Source organism: Sinocyclocheilus rhinocerous, unplaced genomic scaffold (assembly GCF_001515625.1).
Source record: "Sinocyclocheilus rhinocerous isolate Xijiao unplaced genomic scaffold, SAMN03320098_v1.1 scaffold2008, whole genome shotgun sequence".
Lineage (NCBI taxonomy): Eukaryota > Metazoa > Chordata > Actinopteri > Cypriniformes > Cyprinidae > Sinocyclocheilus > Sinocyclocheilus rhinocerous.
This window is the reverse complement of record NW_015644775.1, coordinates 330658-349907: the sequence shown is the minus strand read 5'-3', so window position 1 is coordinate 349907 and position 19250 is coordinate 330658. Positions and strand designations below refer to the sequence as shown.

Below are 19250 nucleotides of genomic sequence, written 5' to 3'. Positions count from 1 at the left end.
AAATAAATATATATTTATTAATTATGTATATGTTACAATCACCTACATTTAAACATTTCTGTTTTGTCATGTGGTTTTTTTAAATACTTCGCCTCTTCAGCCTTAAAGACGAAAATAGAGTATAAATAACTGAATTAATGTCAGTATAACAACATTGTTCCAACATGCTTTTTTAGGTGTGTTGAATCATTTAATAAACCGTTAGAGGGAAGAGGAACATTCTTGGAGAGAGCGAGCAGTCGGCTTTTGGGGGAGCTGTCGTGCGTTTACTAGAGGAGAGCAATGCGAGAGTGAGCGAGAGAGAGAGAGGGAGGGAGGACTGACGGAGTGAGTGAGGGAGGGAGAGAGAGAAAACTTTTCAGTTTTAAAGAGCGAGAGGAAGCGTGTGCTGGAGTCCCGACCATGCAGGTAAAAGCCTTAGCTAATTGCTTTAGTGTTAATTAAACGATGTTGACGCCGAATTGTTCAAGAAGTTGCGATCGAGGGGGCGATGCGGATCTCATCGCGTCCCGAGTACGACTAATAATTAGATGCATGCCATTTCACTGCGAATATTTAGTTACAATTCGAGTGTTAAAAGCCCAACTTTTCTGCCTCGGTCTCTCATTTTGGCCCCGCCACCCCCTTTCGCTGCTCGTTGTGTTGCACGTCGCTCTTTTCGAGCAGCAATGCGCTTCATCCAGCGTTAATTACTGCGTTCTGCAATTATTAAAACACACTTATAATGCTCAATAACAACATTATATACTAAACGGCGAACTTAGACCGCCAACTGCAAGGTATTGGGTTAGATAAACGCTGAAAAGGGACTGCAAACGGGTTGTTTTTAACACCTCTGTATAAAGCAACCCAAATTCATTAATTAAATCGCTTAGTCGAAGTAGGCCGCAATTTCCGCTGTGGAGCGGACGGCGGGCGGAGAATGTCTCAATGCCCGACCAACAGGCCACAATCAGTGGGGCGAGGAACTAATCAAGCCCGAGGTTTTACATCTGAGAGTCGAAAGCCTATTTACACAATTCAATTAGTGCGTTAAAGCAGACTTGTGCTGCAGCGTCTCGAGCGTTGCGATTGTTTTAGCTTTTAATTTATTCTCGCAGCTCTAATTCTGCGTCTTTGAGAAGTTTGTGGGCGATTTGCGTTTTGATATGCGATACATAATTAGTTGACCAATTTGTTGAGTGTGTTGTTCGCTGCGTTAGCCATGTGAAGTGCCACGAATGTTTATGAGAAAACGGCTTCTTTTGTTTTAACATCACCCTTAAAGTAAGAAATAACAAAAATCAGTCGCTTTGCAGCGATTAAAGTTGGAAAAGGGGGTAATTAGGGCAGCAGACTGCAGTGCGATGCACTTTAATGGAGTATTTGTCATGATTACACTGGAGTGAGTGTATGTGTGTGTGTGTTAGCGAGGCAGGCTAAAGCTCTCCGTTTCCGATTGATTCAACCGCACACGGGTCTTGCTAATTAGGCTGTGGGTTAATTAACGAAATCATCAAGAGTTATGGCGGCCATATGAGCTCGCTGTCGAACGGCAGTGTCCCGCGGCGTGTGGGTTCGTCTGTCTTTGACTTTTAGGAGAAGTTAATAGTACTTGTGTTGAGGATTCAGTGCATGTTTTCAGTCTAGCAGGGAAGCTAATTGGCGTGGCATTGTAGCACTGTTGGCATTTGATGTCTGTTCGTTCCTTGACAGTGGCATGTAAAAACGAAGCCAGAAACTGTATAATTTAAATGATTTTGCATGCATACGTTAAATGAAGTCGTTTAGATGTCAATTAAGATGTTTATGTTTCTGTTCTGTATGTGTTATTTATTTATTTGGGTTATTGTTTTAAAGAGATATTACTGCCAGGGGATTTGCACCCATTATCTGTTATTTACAGCCAATGTCACCTTATTCACAAGGGGCAACACGTTGACAGATCCACACTATGATTTCACTCACATCAGCATATTATAAGACCAGTCAAGGTCAACATTTAGGCCTCCTCTGAAGTTAAATAGCCTAGTTATTGCAGACGTGATAAATGTATGCATAATTCTGGGTGTTATCAGATCTGATTAACATGGGATGCCTCATATGAAGTGATGTACATTCAAATGCATGAATTATAAACAAGAAGCAAGGTATTGGTTGTACAGATTTATGTTGTGTCTAGCAAAAAACATAACTGCATCTGAAATCAATTAGATGTCTTGTTATAAGTGCATAGCACAGATTGTATGGCCAATATAAATAAGTCAACATGTCAGACCTTATTGTAAAGGTGCTCTAAATAGATGAAAGGGGTGGTTTGATATATGGTGATATGTCCTAACATTATCATGCATAGTGGTTTTGTTTTGATTTGTAAGTGTTAGCTTACATCAAAGCCAATTAATCTAATTAATGAGACAACTGTTGCATTTATCAAGTATAAGTTTCAGAAAGAATTCTATTGCATTAGATGCTGTCTATAAAGTATGTCCAGTTTTTATTTACTGTAATCCTTTTTATGTTTAAGAGAGGGCTAATTCACCCAAAAAATCATTCCAAACTTGTATGACTTTATTTCTTCTCTGAAACATAAAAAATATTGTGGTTTGATATATGGTGATATGTCCTAACATTATCATGCATAGTGGTTTTGTTTTGATTTGTAAGTGTTAGCTTACATCAAAGCCAATTAATCTAATTAATGAGACAACTGTTGCATTTATCAAGTATAAGTTTCAGAAAGAATTCTATTGCATTAGATGCTGTCTATAAAGTATGTCCAGTTTTTATTTACTGTAATCCTTTTTATGTTTAAGAGAGGGCTAATTCACCCAAAAAATCCTTCCAAACTTGTATGTCTTTATTTCTTCTCTGAAACATAAAAAATATTAAAAAAAAAAAAAAAGTCTCAGTGGGTTCCAATGTTGTTTGGGCACTAATGTTCTACAAAACATCTTGTTTTGTATTCTGCAAAGATAGTCATACAGGTTAGGAATGACATGAGGGTGAGTAAATGATGACAGAATTAAATTTTAAGGTGAACTAGCCCATTAAGACTTTAGCTTTATAAAGTGCTGCATTTATTTCATGTATTTGTTGATATCAGATTTCTTTCAGATCACTGACGTGTTAAAAAAAGGACCAATTCAAATACACAGTATGCAGCTTGAGGGTACTTTAAACAAAAATACTGTAAAATATAATAAAACATTTCTTAAAAAGAATTCTGAAAATGAATGAGTAAAGAAATATTTGCCTTATTTAGATATGATTAAATACTATTACATATAATAATGTGCCTTTGGTTTCAGGAGGAGCCTGGAGAAACTCTGGGAGGTGCCAATAACAGGGGGTCAATGTGGTTATGCCCTCTATGTCAGGAAAGTCAACCAGACCGTGAGAATCTCTCTCATCACCTTACGGACAAACACAGTGTCCTCCCTGCTTGCCTTGATAAGTTACTGGATATTGTGAGTATATTTACAAAGAGCACATAAAAAAAAAAAGGGTTTAATATTATTATGTATGTTTTGATGGTGCAGGCTCTGTATATATAAACAAAAGTAATGACAAGCTTATAGAAGTGTTTTAAGTAAATAATTGGTTTCCTCTTTTCATAAGGCTGCTCCTAAGCACCGTTCCATTGCTGAAGAAGAAGAATCCAAAGCCCAAAATGATGCAGGTGACTTTTGATAATCTATAAAGTTATTTTCAAGTGTTTGTGTTTGTGCCACAGTGGTTCAACACTATCCCAGCACTGAGATCCAGGGTTCCAGTGTTATTGATACCCGGCTTAGGTTATGCACCACTGGACACACAATTGGCTGTGTTGGTGACCACCCGCTTCAGTATCCATGGCAATGAAGCACCTGTAGGTTGTAGCCTGCTGAGTGTGGGCCCCCACAAGTATTCAGTTTTTGTGCTGACTCCTGGACGTGATGATTGAAACAGAAAAACATTTTTATTTAAATGTTCTGCTTTTAAATCTTGAAAACCTGATGTCCAGCATTTGTTTTCATGTTGGATATCAGGGGTTTCACAAGCTTTCTAGAGTCAGGGATGAACCAGGGACCCCTGTTACATGCTGTATAAACTGAGTGTTGTGTTTTAAGCATGGTCTATAATAACGTGTATAGTTTATTCATTTATTTACCTACGATATGATATTGCAAAATCCAAAATATTATTATTTTTGATTTATGGATTCATATACTTATACATTACAATACTTAGTATTAAGTATTTTTGATAAACACTTTTTTTTTTTTTTATAAACAAAAAAGATAAAACAATTAGTGGAAAAATTGTGAAATTGTCCAAGACCTGTCTTACATATTCTGCATAATATTAGCCAATTGTTTAGTGTTGCAAAACTTATTTTGGACTTTTTTAAAGGCTTACTAATACTGAATTTTTATTTAATTCATCAGATGACACATCTCAGCTGAAACATTTAGAGAACACAAAATCCCCCTCAATGGCTTTCCAAAATGAGGGCGAATCTACAGATGCAGGTGACAAGGGTGGTTCTTCTCAGGAAAAAGAGCTGGATGAAGAGATGGAGGGAGGGAGAAATGAGGAAAGTGATGCGGGGGGGCTGGAGTCAGATCAGGACAATGCAGAGCAAACTATAAAAACATCAGAGGCTTCTGTCAGCAATGGCAGATCTGTCTGTAAAAACAGTGTAGCCTCTGAAGGTGACAACCGTCCATTCAAGTGTAATGCGTGTTTGGAGTCATTTCCCACTAGAACGGCTTTGAGTGTTCATTATAATTCAACCACCCATATTCAGAGGATGAGAACCGGGACGTTGAAAGACAGTGAATCAACCCCTTTCCTGGCTCGACCTTACATCTCCAATAAACCATACCAGTGTGCCGTCTGTCGTGTCTCCTACAATCATGCCATCACCCTGGAAAGTCATTTAAAATCTGTGTTGCACCAGAGTCGCAGCAGGAGTGCTGGAAATGCTACTCCTAGTTCCACTGCAAGTACAGGAACTGGATCCATGGTTACAAACTTGGCTGCAACTACTGTTGGAACCACCACACAGTTAGTTAACACCTCCACCAGCAATTGTGTCACCCAAGCAAACCTGACTGCATCAGCAGTAACGACCAAAGACGGAGAGCAGGTGCAGCCTCAGCTAGCTCCCTCATTACTTTCTTCTCCGGTGGCCTCTGCACAAGCCATGTCTGCTATTCTCACTCTCCTGACTTCCAGCCCAAATTCTCTCCCACACTCCGTTCTTCCTTCTCTCTTCACAACCGGGACGTCTGCAACACCTGGAGCAGCTACCCCGCAGCTTATACCCCAGCCTCAGATGCTCATGCCCCTGGTGTTGAATGGACTCCAAACCCAAATCCAGGGCCAGAATCCAGAGTCTCCAAACCAGCTTTTGCAGCAGGCAGTGCCAGTCCTTGGTCTCAGTGCTGCACAACAGGCTCTCTTGGCCCAAAGACTCAGTGGCTTACAAAGTCAGTGGGCTGCATTTGGCCTCCCAACCACCACTCAAATGAGTTTAGAGAAGACCAACAAGATGCCGGACAAAGGTGCCGACATGAGAGTATGCAATGAGATAAAAGTCGAGCCTTCCGATCGGCAGATGTCACTAAAATCAGAAGAGGATTGGAAAATCGATGGTGTTAAAAAAGAGATGTGTATTAAGGCTGAGAATACACAGGAGCAAAGTGAGAAAATGGTGGGCGACAGCACAACATGTGATAAAAAAGAGCAAGAAGAAAGTGAAATGGAAGTCGAGGGGACGGGTGAAAAGGTGTGTGAGGAGGAAGATGCAAACTCTAAAGTAACTAAATCCACAGCAGCCCCGGTCCTTCAGGGTGATAATCCGTTGTCATGTGCTTTGGATCCAAACCAAGGTCTCAGCCATACACATACCGGTAACAGCTCTGCTGCTGCTAACTGTAACTTTCGTAACACTAATTTTGCCTTAAGATCTTCAGGCCATAGAAGTGCAAAAGATCAACCGCTCTTGTCTTCAGGATGGCCTGTGCTCACTGAGTTCCAGTCTCAGGTTCTATGGGCCTTTTTAGAGTCACGAGATGATGCTGAGACATCTAGTCCTCAGCGGGAGGACTGCGAAGCCCTCGGCAGGGAGGTAGGGCTAAGTGGAGAAGAGGTACGCAAGTGGTTCTTAGATGCCCGGCAATCCAAAGATAGGGAGAGATTAGACAGCTTCCATGATGAAAGAGACAGAAGTATGGAGGAAGAAGAAGGTAATTTAATGATAGATGAGGGTGAAGATGGACATAGTCCATCAGCGACAGGTAGTCATGCCATGGACTTATCCAGTAGTGCGGAAAGACACAGGATTGGTAAGGGAAGCCCAAGAGAACTGCTGTTGACATCTGACTCTGAACATGAAGAGTTCTACACGTCTGTTATCGTTACTGATGAAGAAAGTCAAAGCAGCTCTATGAGGGAAGAGTCAGTTAGCCCAGTCAAACAGTCTTCACAGGTAGAGCCAACAGCTGAAAGGTCAGGTGGTGGTGGAAAGGTTCTTCGCTCTACCACAGTCTTCCTCTCGGATGCAGAGGATGACTATGATGATGAACAAAGTATGAAGCGGAAAAAGAGAAAGAGTGAGATTGATAAGGAAGAGGTGGAGATCAAGCGGGAGAAGCAAGATGTAGATCTTGATCTTCAGCTAGAGGCACAAGCAGACCCTCCTACTCCTCTTTCAGTTGCAGTTGATCATCAGGGCATTCCAGCTGGCTTCTTGCAGTCACTGCCCCTTTCCCTGTCTTTGACTCCACTTTCCACCCAGTTATACAGTCCATATGTACTCTCGCTTCCTTCATCAGTTATTGGGGTTGGTGTTTCTGAAGGTGATAGGGGTAAAATGGCCTTTTCAAACACTCAAGCAGTTACTCGAAGTCCAGCTGCTCTTTCGGACCCCCTTAATGCACACGCAGCCACCTCTCTTACACACTCCTTTTTATGTAATAGTAATGATTGTGAGTCTGCTTTGGATCTAAGTATGGGGAAAAACCACAGCTCTACATTATCATCAACATCATCATCTGTCTCCACAGCTAACAAGCCCTCTATACAGAAAAGTAATTTGCTTGATGGTCTGGGATTGAGACCAGCGACTGTTGGGGTTCCTACAGATGGAAGTCTTATTGTTGTTCAGGTGAAGCCAGATTCTGCCATTGCTATCCCATCTTCCAATAACAGTACTCTAACTAATCGCAATAATTTGGCTAAGACTAGCACTGTGTACATGAGGGCAGCAGAAAAAGTTAGCACATCACTCATAGAAAGGGAAAAAGAGAAGGAACGAGAAAAAGAGCGGGAACAAAAGAGGCCAAAATTCAGACGGTTCAGGGACATGAGACGGTCCAGGACCATCATCCATGCTGACCAGCTTGATATTCTCTATGGATGTTATTTCAAAGATCCAAACCCTGGAAAGCATGAATTTGAGCAAATATCTGAGTGGGTGAACCTTCCAAAGAAAGTGGTTCAGATCTGGTTCCAGAATATGAGGGCAAGGGAGCGAAAGGGAGAGGTCCGTTTTATCAGTGATGGCACTTTGGCAGCTGTTGGGAAACCACTCATTAAGTTCACCTGGCCACTCTCAAAGCCCATATTCTCAACCCCACCTAAAACTAACCCAAGTCCCTCTACTGGCTGGGCCTCTGCAAAACCCCAAACTGGAAATGTTCCTCCGAAGACGGATAAGGTGAAGGAGGTCAAGGAGCCCCTGAAAACTCCCACCCAAGGTCCAAGTAGACCAAATCAGACACCCTCTTTCACCGTTGTGTCCACTGGTCCTTCATTAGTTCACAAGACCAAAGCAGAAGCAACTCCCTTCACAATGGTTAAAATAGCTCCTAAGACAGTGGCCTCACCGGTTGCAGTCCCTCTGCTTGTCAGTGAGATTCCTGCATCTCGATCTGCTACAAAAAGGAAGGTTGAAGAGGTACGAGCTGAGTCCGACCATACCGATGAAGAGGACGATGATTATCAAGGAGGGGTTGAGTTTGAGACTACCAGCCATATGGTGCCAAAATTGCCCACTACGCCAATTAACAAGTCTTCTGCCTTGGCATCTCAGAAACACAATGGGCTCAAATATTGGTCTCAGAAAGGACCATTCAAGATCAACACCCTGCCAAGAGAACAGTTAGGCCTGAGTTCCCAGCGACCTATGCCCACTACCACCTCCACCCCTACCACACCATCCCCTGTGACGGTTACAGCATCCTCTGTTCAAAGCCAAAAAGAAACAAGTTACATGCAGCAGAACTCCACCCCAAGACGACCTCGAACTCACCTGAACTCTCTTCAGCTGTCCATCCTGCAGTCGTGCTACGAGACATGTGCTCATCCTAATGCACTGGAGTGTGAGGCGGTGGGGACAGAGCTTGGGCTTCCAATAAAGGTTGTGCAAATCTGGTTCCAAAATACACGTGCCAAGGAGAAACGCTGGAGGCTTCAGCAAGAGAAAATGGTGAGGACATTTTATTTAATATTGCAAAGCAGCTGTTTTCATGTAAAATTTTTGTATTTTGCTACAATGTCACTGGCCTTCGAGGTCTTCAGATGTTTTCTCATCATAGCAGCACAAGATATGTACCAGATGCAGTAGATAAGCTAAAATGGCACTAATAAAGTGTCACCTTTAATTTAAAATTATATTTTTCCCTTTAACATGGTGTAAAAAGCATAAGAAAAAAAAAAAAAATTTTTTTTTTTTTTTTACATTAATTGCTTAAAGGGATAGTTCACCCAAAAATGAAAATTCTGTCATTAATTACTCACCCTTATGTCATTCCAAACCCGTATTACATTCGTTCATTTTCGGAACACAAATTAAGATATCTGTGATGAAATCCGAGAGCTTTCTGACCCTCCATAGACAGCAACGCAGCTGACACGTTCAAAGCCCAGACAGTTAGTAAGGACATCATTAAAATAGTGCATGTGACATCAGTGGTTCATCTATAATGCTATTAAGCTACAAGAATACTTTTTGTGCGCAAAGAAAACAAAAATAATGACTTAATTCAACAATTTCTTCTGTGTCAGTCTCCTCCATGCATTCAAGAGAGTACCACGACACATGCATGTGGTGCTGCTGACGCAGTAGTTAGAGTTCTGACGTAGAACGTACATCTCTTAGTTCATCATCTGTATATTCTGGTTCAGATAAGTAAGCCGGGTTCTACATCAGAACGCTGGCTACTGCGTCAGCAGCACCACACGCATGTGTCGAATGTGCATCAACTGACACGGAAGAGAAGAAATTGTTGAATGAAGTCATTACTTTTGTTTTCTTTGAGCACATAAAAATTATTGTATTCTTGTAGCTTTATAATGTTGTGGTTGAACCACTGATGTCACATGGACTATTTTAATGATGTCCTTACTACCTTTCTGGGTTTGAAATCTGTAGTTGCGTTGATGTCTATGGGGGGTCAGAAAGGTCTCGGATTTCATCAAAAATATTTTAATTTGTGTTCCGAAGATGAACCGAAGGTCTTACGGGTTTGGAACGACATGAGGGTGGGTAATTAATGACAGATTTGTCCTTTTTGGGTGAACTATCCCTTTAAGTAAAAAGATTGTAAGAATAGAATTTCTTATTCATCTTGGTACAAATGGTAAATGACCAAATTTTTTCCTTTAAAACAGAGGGATTCTCATTTAATTTTTCACTTTTCTTTATTTTTATTGGTATTGCTTAGCATTATTTTTTTATTTTAATTAAATTAAACTAACAAAATTTTGTTTATTTATTATATATATTTTTTTACATCCTCACGCAGTCTCCTAATCCCAATGACCCTTCTAAGAAGGTAGACATCAGCTCGGGTAGCTACCTACAATATAATGCTCTCCGAGCCAACCGCCCCATCCTGCCCAAACCTGTACAACTGACAGTTATGGATCCAACTCCATCATATATCATCGGCCAGACAACAGGCCGTGAGACTCTGAGAGGCAAGTGCGATGCCTGTGGGGTTGAATTCGAATCCAGGGCTGCAGCACGTGACCATGTCTTCTCGGCTCGACATCTTGCCACTCTGAGAACCACTAACTTTGGTCAGCAAGCATCATTGGTCAGCAATGGATCTGGTATGGGGTCTACTGGTGTTGCCAGCCAGTCTTCTACCCCATCACCAGCTAGCAGCTCCAGCTAAACAATGAATTGAAGCTGGTATTGTCTGTGAACCCACTAAACTTGTTGGCTTTTAATAGACAGAAGATGGGTGCTGGTCTTTTAAGCTAATGTTCTTTTGAGGCTCTAAAATTGGAGCAGGCCCAGTTGACACTGGCCATCTTCTCTCTCTCTCCTTGGATATCAGCGAGACATTGTTATTATTATGATATAGAGTCTTTGCTTACAGGGCTCCTTTTAATGACCTATTGCCACAGCATCATTTTACTATAAATAATCGACTGAAATGGTAATCATGGACATGCTAATGCTTATGTGATTATGGTCCGTCTTCACAACGTCATCCCGGTTTAAACTCCTATTGTGTTGGGTGTTTTTCTACTCACGTTTACACAAAACACTTTGTTTGATTGGGAGAATCTATGGTAATGAAGCACCCAAAAGCTCAACCAAAGTGCTCTGGGTTCTCAATTATGTTTGTGGTACTGCTTTTGCTTGAGCCAGGGTGGTCTTTAGCCTGTTTTAAAGCCTATATAGAAGAGTTGTTTTTCTAAGCTGATTTATCTCCAATTGTCTTGTTAATTCAAAGAAATTTATTCTGTAAACAGAAGTTCTCCTTCTGGCTCATTTGAAAGAAATAACTAGACCACGCTAATGGTAGATGGTAATGAAATGACAAGTAAGACTGAGAATGTGTCTTCTGGAATATGGAGATTTTGGGAGAGTGTTCTGAATCCAGATGCATTAAAACGAGGACGTTGTTAACAATACGATAGCTATTTTTGAACAACCATCATGACAATCCCGTAGTCATCAGCAGAGCTCGCATTGAAAGTTCAAGATGTCAGATGGTCATCATACAGCACTTTGACCCTTTTAAAGTCCAACGTTTTTTTTTTAAGGTTTTCGTGTTCCGCAAAATAAACATAATTTTGTTGTATGGTGAAATCTTACTGTATGTCAAACTATAATGAAGTATTAATCAGCTTTTAATGTTATTTTTAAAGGGTTTGCATTGCACATAGTTAAACACAGATAAAAAATATGGATCAGACCTAGCCGCTGTGCACGAAGCCAAAGTCAAATCTGTACTTACACAATTTTATATGGATTTGTGGAACATCGAAATTATATACCTTACACCCTCTGATAAACCATTTCGTTTGGTTTGAATTTTTAGGGAGTAACCCCAGCTTGTCGATATAAATTAAACACAAAAGTCATTTATTTATGGTAAGAGCAAAAGCGTTTTAGAATTATGGGAGAGAGTTGTCATCTTTTTTTCTGCGTTTTGTGTTGTTGCGAACTGAGTGCTCATACTGAGTAGATTCAAGTATTTTTCTTAAAACCCACCAAAAGAGAAGACAGGGTGCTTTAGTGAACCTGGAAACTACTCATCAGGGCAAGAGGAGGTGTGATTTGAAGGACATGAAATACTAAAGACGATTTTCCTTTTTGGTTTATTTTGTATAATATTATTGATACTATTAATACTTTAACAAAATGCAAAACTAAAAAAGATTTTCTAATGAACTATATTAAGAAAATGATATTCCAAAGTTGTTATTCTTCTTGCTTTGTGTCATTAAAGAAACCAAAAAGCAATCTTGATTGGAAGTGTTCGTGATGCAAACCGCAAATGGAGCTCCCATGCCTTGACACTTTGAACTTAGTCCAGGGTTTAAGCATGAGCTACAGAGAAATGCATTTCAGACAACTCGGCTTGGAACACTTGAAGTTCATAGAAAAGTTTTGTTTTCGGTATATATCCCAGCAAATACAAGTTGTTTTTCTTCAACTAGTGTCAAGTTGTAGCTCATATGAAAAGAACATGGACTGGGTTGTAGTGCAGTGCTACAGGACGTGGGATCACACGGTGTTGCACTGTTCAGAGTATATCGGTAGGATATGGAGAAATGCTTTTATATTATCTTTTCACTTTTTCATTGACACTTGATTATCACTTGTTATAACTGTACTACTTACTATTTTTCAGTACTTTCATCACTTTTGATTATTATTGATTCATAACGGTTTTAATGGCATTTCAGACTTCGAGATGTCATTGATATGAATATTAAACGATAATGGTGGCAGTCTTGTTATGAAAAATTAGAGTATTGATTAAGCTTGTTTTCCCCTCACTTGTACCTTCATTTTGTGTTGGTTCTCCTTTTTTCTTATGCAGAAAACAAATAAACTGAAATTCATGTATTGATGTTTCTCTTCATTATGTAAATTACCCTTAGAATTTATGTAGATACATTCATATTTTAAGTTGTGTGTTGGAAGCACTAATTAATATAACTATTATGGACTATCTTTTCAGGGATTATCTGAGAAACGAGCACAATTTTTTTAAGCATATATCTTGTCACCCAACACTGCTTGAGCTTCATATGTTGCTTGATGTGGTAGGAAAAACTAAAAATACTGAAAAAGTAGGCCTGCTTAGAGATAGCATTCGTGTCACATAGTGGGTAAGACGAATATGCATAGTTTTAATGGCCTCGGGTTAAGTTATATTGAAGATTTAGGAATTTCACTGTGCTTTGCATTGTTGCCAGATCTCATTTGAAAACTCATAAATCATATATTAAACAAGAGCACATTTCATTTTGAAAATGTACTTTAGATATGTACATTATTTAAAATATATATATACTGATAATCCAAATGAATGTCTTTTGTGCACACAGGGAATGGAAAAGGGAGAAATGTAAGAAATTGTACAGTATGTAACAAACAACTCAGACAGTAGGTGAGGACAGACATTTTAGTGGTCATGCTTTATTTTTCTTCATTTATTATTTTAGTTTTTATGAATATGACAAACATCCTGAGAAGGAAGGAGATAAAAAATGAAAAAGCACAATCTTATTCCTGACTTTGACAACTGAACTGCTTTAAGTGGTTGGTCATATTTGTGCTATTTAGGCCAAGTACTAGGAAGCCTAAATATGGGCTTGTATTCTGGAAGTAAGTTAAAATGTGTATTATCTATAAAACTTTGTGTAAAATTACAGTATGTAACAAACAACTCAGACAGTAGGTGAGGACAGACATTTTAGTGGTCATGCTTTATTTTTCTTCATTTATTATTTTAGTTTTTATGAATATGACAAACATCCTGAGAAGGAAGGAGATAAAAAATGAAAAAGCACAATCTTATTCCTGACTTTGACAACAAGTGGTTGGTCATATTTGTGCTATTTAGGCCAAGTACTAGGAAGCCTAAATATGGGCTTGTATTCTGGAAGTAAGTTAAAATGTATATTATCTATAAAACTTTGTGTAAAATATAAATCCACGTGGATTATATTGTGCGGACATGGCAACATAGCATAGTAGCTCAATCTAAGTGGTTTGTGAGCCGTGATTGACGCTGCTTTTATCCAATCACAGTTGCTGTTGTAAAGTCTAAGCAGCGAGCGCAGAGAAATACCCCAAGAGAACTCCAATACCCGTCCTCGATACGTTAAGAGGGCGTGTCTAAAGTGAAGAATTGTCCAATCACCCGTCGATGGAGCGCCTGCAGTGCTCAGAATCCCCGCCTACGGCTTCCATTTCTGTTCTGGAACACACGAGCCCTCGCGAAGAATACACATTTGCTTTTCTGAATTTGTCTTCTAATGTAAATAGAGTAGTAAGTGCGACATATTGACGAAGTGAAACCTATTTATATTTGGATAAATAGTGTTGTTTTTTTCCGCTGAAGGACACGTTTGAGCTCCAGAAGAAGCGAGCCGGGTTTTTATTCCCCATTTTAACTTTAGTGAGCGGCGTTTTCCGCCGTTTTTTTATTCCCTCCCCTACCCCTCTCTCGCTCCCCCCTGTGAGAGTCGCGGCCTGTAGTGCAGCCACGAGGCGCGTCGGACCACCGGGAATCAGGCGATGGCGGAGTTTGGTAACGGACTGGCAGATGAATCTCTGCTGGACTCAGACCCGGGACATTCAGAACTTGAAGACCCAGGCGTCGGCGATGAAGAACCGGGATTAGACGAGGGAGAGGCCGCTATTGAAGATCCGGTGAGTGAAGGACGCATTTCCCTCGCTTTAACAAAAAGTTAAACATTTTTGTATAGGTTTTCATCCTAAATTCTTCCCCCAGCCTCACATTTAAAAGAAATATGTGAATTTCATACCAAAACTAAATACTCATTTTTACGCGAAACCGGTTTTGCCAGGTCGGTTTGTCCGCCATTGTGGCTCACGCAGTGCAGTAGAATTAGTGAGTGACATGCGTGCTGCTGGCCGCCATGTTGGCGCAACATTGGTCGGGGTTCCTCTGCGCCAGATCTGTCGACCTAGCGGGGGGAAAAAATCTTCATCGCACAAAATGCGAGACGGGAGATGTAAGAGACAGGGGCGAGGGTAGGACAGGCCGCCATTAGCCGCAGCAGTGTGGGTCCATCCGCAAAGAAGCAGACGGCTCACGGTAAACACGCCTCTTTTCTGATCAGTAATATTTGTGGCGTGCAAAAGTAAGTCGCGTTGGTAACTGCGCGTGATTGTTGTTGGCCTCTGCAATGGAATAAATCTTTATGCGACGTGTGTGACATGTTAAGAGGCGTGAGAAGCTTTTATTTTCAGATTTTGCGTCGAATTGGTAACATTAAGGAAAACTACAGAGTTGTCGGTGGGCAAAGCGCACTGTATGTAACGTAATGCACATCTGTATCGGCGCGATCATTTTATTCGATGTGCGCTAAAGATTAAATGCCGCGCGTGATGTATTGCATCATTTGTTGGTGATTTTGTGATGGAGGTGGTGCATTGGGGCTGGGCTGGTGCGTTTTTCTCTGTGCACATTAACATTATTGGAGCTAGAGTAGGTCATGCAGAATGCATGTCTACTTTATTTCATCATGCAATGGGGATGTGTAGTATATAAATAATTAGTCACTGTTGGTTGCGCTTGTGATCGGTTGTGAATGCTAGCTCGTATCATGCAAAATCTTGTTTTAACTGCGTGAAAGAGGCCATCACATACATGCTGGGCTACTTTACTCGCGATCCAAGTGCGACTGCCCTGCAATGCAGCACTGCTCAAACTTGTGTGCGTGCGTGTGAACACACACCAAAAGTGTGGTCGCTCGCGCACAACAATGCGTGCACGGATGGCGTCTTGCTGACTGGACAATAATAAATGGTGGTTTGAAAGAGCTCGGTGCACAATCACGTGTGAAAGTGCATGTGCATGCTGTGTCCACGATCACTGGTGAGAATAATGAATGAGTGTGCATTTTGGGAAAGAAATCGGCTGTGCATTTCAAAATGGGTTTAGCAGCAACACATGATATTGATGCAATATAGATCCAATGTGGCTGTCGATGAGGGAAGCCAAAATAATTTATTCAGAATGTAGTTATGCAAAATATTCCATTTCAGTTGTTAAATGTCTAACAATATGTGTTTTTTGATGGTTGAAGTCAGTATATGTGCATTACTTTGCCTTTTCAGGAGCTGGAGGCAATTAAAGCCCGGGTGCGAGAGATGGAGGAGGAGGCAGAGAAACTGAAGGAGCTACAGAACGAGGTGGAGAAACAGATGAATCTCAGTCCTCCACCTGGTAAGTGAGACTAAATGAATGAATGAGGGAGGGTGAACGGGCAAGTCTGGGAAGATTGAGCTCTAGGGAGAGCACTGCAGAACAGGCAGTACTGGTGAATAGGACTGCATTAGAGGGAGAAGAATAACTAGCTCTGGACCATTTGAGGTCAATTGAGTTATGACTAGAAACAGAACGTAACCTAGATTTCAGCTGTGAAGCTATGCAGTAAGCTTGCAGACACTAGTTTCTGTGCTAAATCACATAAATGCATGAGTGTTGGAGTTGCATGGGAATACAGTGTTTTCTCTTTGCAGCTGGCCCTGTCATTATGTCTATTGAAGAGAAGATGGAAGCAGATGGGAGATCTATTTACGTTGGAAATGTATGGGCAATTATTTTTATACCGACTTAACTACAAGCTATATTCATGTATTTTGTTGCATTTATATGTCGCATGTAATATTTTCCTTATCATGATTGATTTAATGACATTTTAGAAGTGGTGTTGATTCGATTTTGTCTCTTGCAGGTGGATTATGGTGCGACGGCAGAGGAGTTGGAGGCGCATTTCCATGGCTGCGGTTCCGTAAACAGAGTCACCATCTTGTGTGACAAGTTTACAGGACACCCCAAAGGGTAATTCATGCACTCTTCTGTTGGTTTTTCTCTCTTAACCTACAACATTCGTCGTCTTCTTGGGCATCTTATTTTCTTCTGTTTTGCAGCATCTGCTCCGGATAGGCACTGTAGGTTAGAGTAGGCATTGATGCATCACCTCAACCCACAAAATGAACAGTAGCCCCTGAAATATTATTCAGATGTTCTGAAATTTTGAACAGTAAAGCACACTATTAATCACAAATTATTTTACCTTAAAATAACTTGTCACCAGAATCGGTTGGAACATAATTGTTTATCTTTTTGAATAGCCACATTGCAGTAATTAGTATGGTCTTTTGTTATGTTGCATGATTTTACACTTTTTATATATCGACTTGAGACTGTGAAGTGTGAGAATGTTCTTTAGCTTTTGTGCTATTCTGGTGCACAGTGTTTTCAAGCTGCTCCCATGAATAATTTGAATCATTGCATGGGGTCATTTTTTAATGCAATGCTTTAATCACAGCTACTTTGAACACTGTTCATATCTTAATAAATTTTTAACTATGTATATTAGGGCTGTGCGATATTGAAAAAAAATGCGCTACGCGATACCTTGTTAAAAAATGCGATATTCGATATGCGATACGATATTGCTTAAAGTGTGAAAAATCTATTTAAATTATATTTTAAAATATTTAAAAATGAAAATTGTATACCCAATTAGTTTCACATTCTTTCTTGGAAAAGAAAGAATCACTACAACTTCTGAAAGTGACCAGCAGTGTTTTAGCAGTACATAAAAAGTAATGTCACAAATCAGAAAATGTAATTTTAACATCAATGTGAATGACAAAAAAATGAATGACACTAATTTTTAATCATTGTGACTTTGCATTCCATACACTTTAAGTACTTATTCATATACCAAAGCAAAAACTATAGTCTGAGAAAGTTCAAACATGATTAAAGGCAAGTGAACAGTCAGTAAAAAAAGAAAGAAAAAGGGGGGAAAAAGAACAAATACACAATTTACAAGCATAGATAAAATAAACAGTAATATTCAGGTACAGAAATTTAATAATTAAGTGTAAACTAACACTGCATTGTGTTCATACTAGCGCCTCAGCGAACGCAGACGTACTACGTCTGACGTAAGAAACGTACGTAAATGTGCTAGTAGCGCATACGCTCATCTCTGTGACCGTGGGGCCGACAAATTCCGATAGAATGTATTGCAAACGAGCACAAATCTGACTTTTTTCATTTAAACTTAAGACATCGATTATTTAAATCTCTGCATCGATTCAGAATCGTTTAATGTGGAACAACGATGCATCGAAAAAATGATTATTTTTCCCACCCCTTTCTAAAAAAACAAAATGCTTCCAAACGTCGGCTTTTAACGTTGCAGGTGCCGCTCTAATGTGTGTAGCTTCGGCCATTTTGTCACGTACTAGCGCCTCAGCAAACGCAGACGTACTACGCCTGACGTAAGAAACACACGTAAACGTGCTAGTAGCGCATGCACTCATCTCTGTGGCCGTGGGGCCGACAAATTCCGATAGAATGTATTGCAAACGAGCACAAATCTGACTTTTTTCATTTAAACTTAAAACATCGATTATTTAAATCTCTGCATCGATTCAGAATCGTTTAATGCGGAACAATGATGCATCGAAAAAACGATTATTTTTCCCTGACTGCGTTTACGAGAATGATCGTCGAGACGGGTACTATTGACATAATTCTGTGTGTATGTGTCTGTTCAGACATAAGGAGGAGGAGATGCGAAAGACGAATCAACTCGGTGTTCACGCGCCATCTGAAACGCGTCTCTCTGTGTGTGTGTGTGTGTGTGTGTGTCACAAACGTTTAGATTTTTTGATTTGAGTAGCCTATTATTAAAATTATTTAGATATTGCATGTCGCGATATTTACATTTGCGGTATTTCGATATTTTCGATATATCGCGCAGCCCTAATGCATATTTAGTTTTTTGGTGCATATATTAGGGCTTTGCAAAAAGTCGAATGCGATTTTCATTGTATATATATATATATTTATTTATTTATTAGATATATATGTATATATATGCTTGCTTGTTTATTTTTTTTAACTGACCTCACCTGCCCTCATTTGATCATTTGCCCTCTTCATGTTTCAGGTTTGCATATATAGAGTTTGCAGACAAGGAATCTGTTAGGACAGCCATGGCACTGGATGAGTCCTTATTCAGAGGAAGGCAGATTAAGGTGAGATGAGGCATTACAAACTTGCTAACTAATGCTGCTAATAAATGTTTGACTTTCAAAGTCAACATAAAACTGATAATTCTGTTTAAGCAACAAATATTATTATTGTAGAAATGTAGCACACATGCTTTATGAAGGATTGGCAAACACTTACATTTTCAGTTAATTTTTTACCTTTTTTAATATGTCATTTATTAAAAAAATTTAATAATATATTAAAAATGTTTTTGGAGTCTTTTGAAATTTTAATCATAAATTTCCCAACTGTTCTTACAGGTTGGGGCCAAGAGAACAAATCGTCCTGGCATTAGCACCACAGACCGCGGTTTCCCTCGGGCCCGCTTCCGCTCACGGGGAGGAAACTTCTCATCCAGGGCACGCTACTACAGTGGCTACACCCCCCCCAGAGGCAGAGGACGGGCCTTCAGGTGAGCTCCATGCCAACCTTGCACGTTTGACAGTGACTGACACACAGGCTCCATCCTGACAGAGAGTGCTGCTGTGAAAGTGTGTGTGAATCGGGGTGGGGGGACAATCTAAAATAAGTGTTTCTAAATGTTGATGCTTCATTTTGTTATTTATTTTATTTATCCCATCTTGTCATGCAAAACACTGTTGGAAAAATTTATCAAAAAAAAGAAAAATTATGTATCAGGAAATGAAATTCATGTTGGTTTTATAATAACATGCCAGTGGTTTTTTTTTCCTTTTT

General features: G+C 39.9%; 2 protein-coding genes across 7 annotated transcripts in view; both read left to right on the top strand.

Moving 5' to 3' along the window:
- Nucleotides 1-239: 239 nt before the first annotated feature.
- Nucleotides 240-11878, top strand: LOC107758816 (zinc finger homeobox protein 4-like). 3 transcript variants are annotated; one of them, XM_016576644.1, is made up of 6 exons: nt 240-408; nt 3086-3151; nt 3291-3449; nt 3601-3661; nt 4410-8458; nt 9777-11878. In XM_016576644.1, the coding sequence occupies exons 3-6, from the start codon at nt 3336-3338 to the stop codon at nt 10149-10151; spliced, it is 4599 nt and encodes a 1532-aa protein (XP_016432130.1). In that variant the 5' UTR covers nt 240-408; nt 3086-3151; nt 3291-3335; the 3' UTR covers nt 10152-11878. The 3 variants fall into 3 exon arrangements, with proteins under 3 accessions (XP_016432130.1, XP_016432129.1, XP_016432131.1); XM_016576645.1 differs by lacking the exon at nt 240-408 and adding an exon at nt 1020-1266; XM_016576643.1 differs by lacking the exon at nt 3086-3151.
- A 1805-nt stretch (nt 11879-13683) lies between these two features.
- The window catches only part of LOC107758815 (polyadenylate-binding protein 2-B-like), a 9772-nt gene continuing 4205 nt past the window's right edge, over nt 13684-19250 (top strand). For 2 of the 4 annotated variants that reach the window (XR_001642061.1, XM_016576641.1), the window contains exons 1-6: nt 13686-14158; nt 15593-15701; nt 15998-16065; nt 16213-16319; nt 18451-18538; nt 18815-18966. Coding sequence is in view for 3 of the 4 variants with exons in the window: in XM_016576641.1 (XP_016432127.1) it covers nt 14024-14158; nt 15593-15701; nt 15998-16065; nt 16213-16319; nt 18451-18538; nt 18815-18966 (659 nt within the window). In the remaining variant the exon portion in view is untranslated. Of the gene's footprint in view, nt 14159-14428; nt 14568-15592; nt 15702-15997; nt 16066-16212; nt 16320-18450; nt 18539-18814; nt 18967-19250 lie in introns of those variants that run through there. The other 2 variants (XM_016576640.1, XM_016576642.1) reach the window with 2 other exon arrangements.

Coding starts and splice junctions, on each gene's coding strand:
- LOC107758816 (XM_016576643.1), top strand. Junction 3,450..3,600: donor TTGATAAGTTACTGGATATT/GTGAGTATATTT, acceptor TCTTTTCATAAG/GCTGCTCCTAAGCACCGTTC. Junction 3,662..4,409: donor CAAAGCCCAAAATGATGCAG/GTGACTTTTGAT, acceptor TTAATTCATCAG/ATGACACATCTCAGCTGAAA.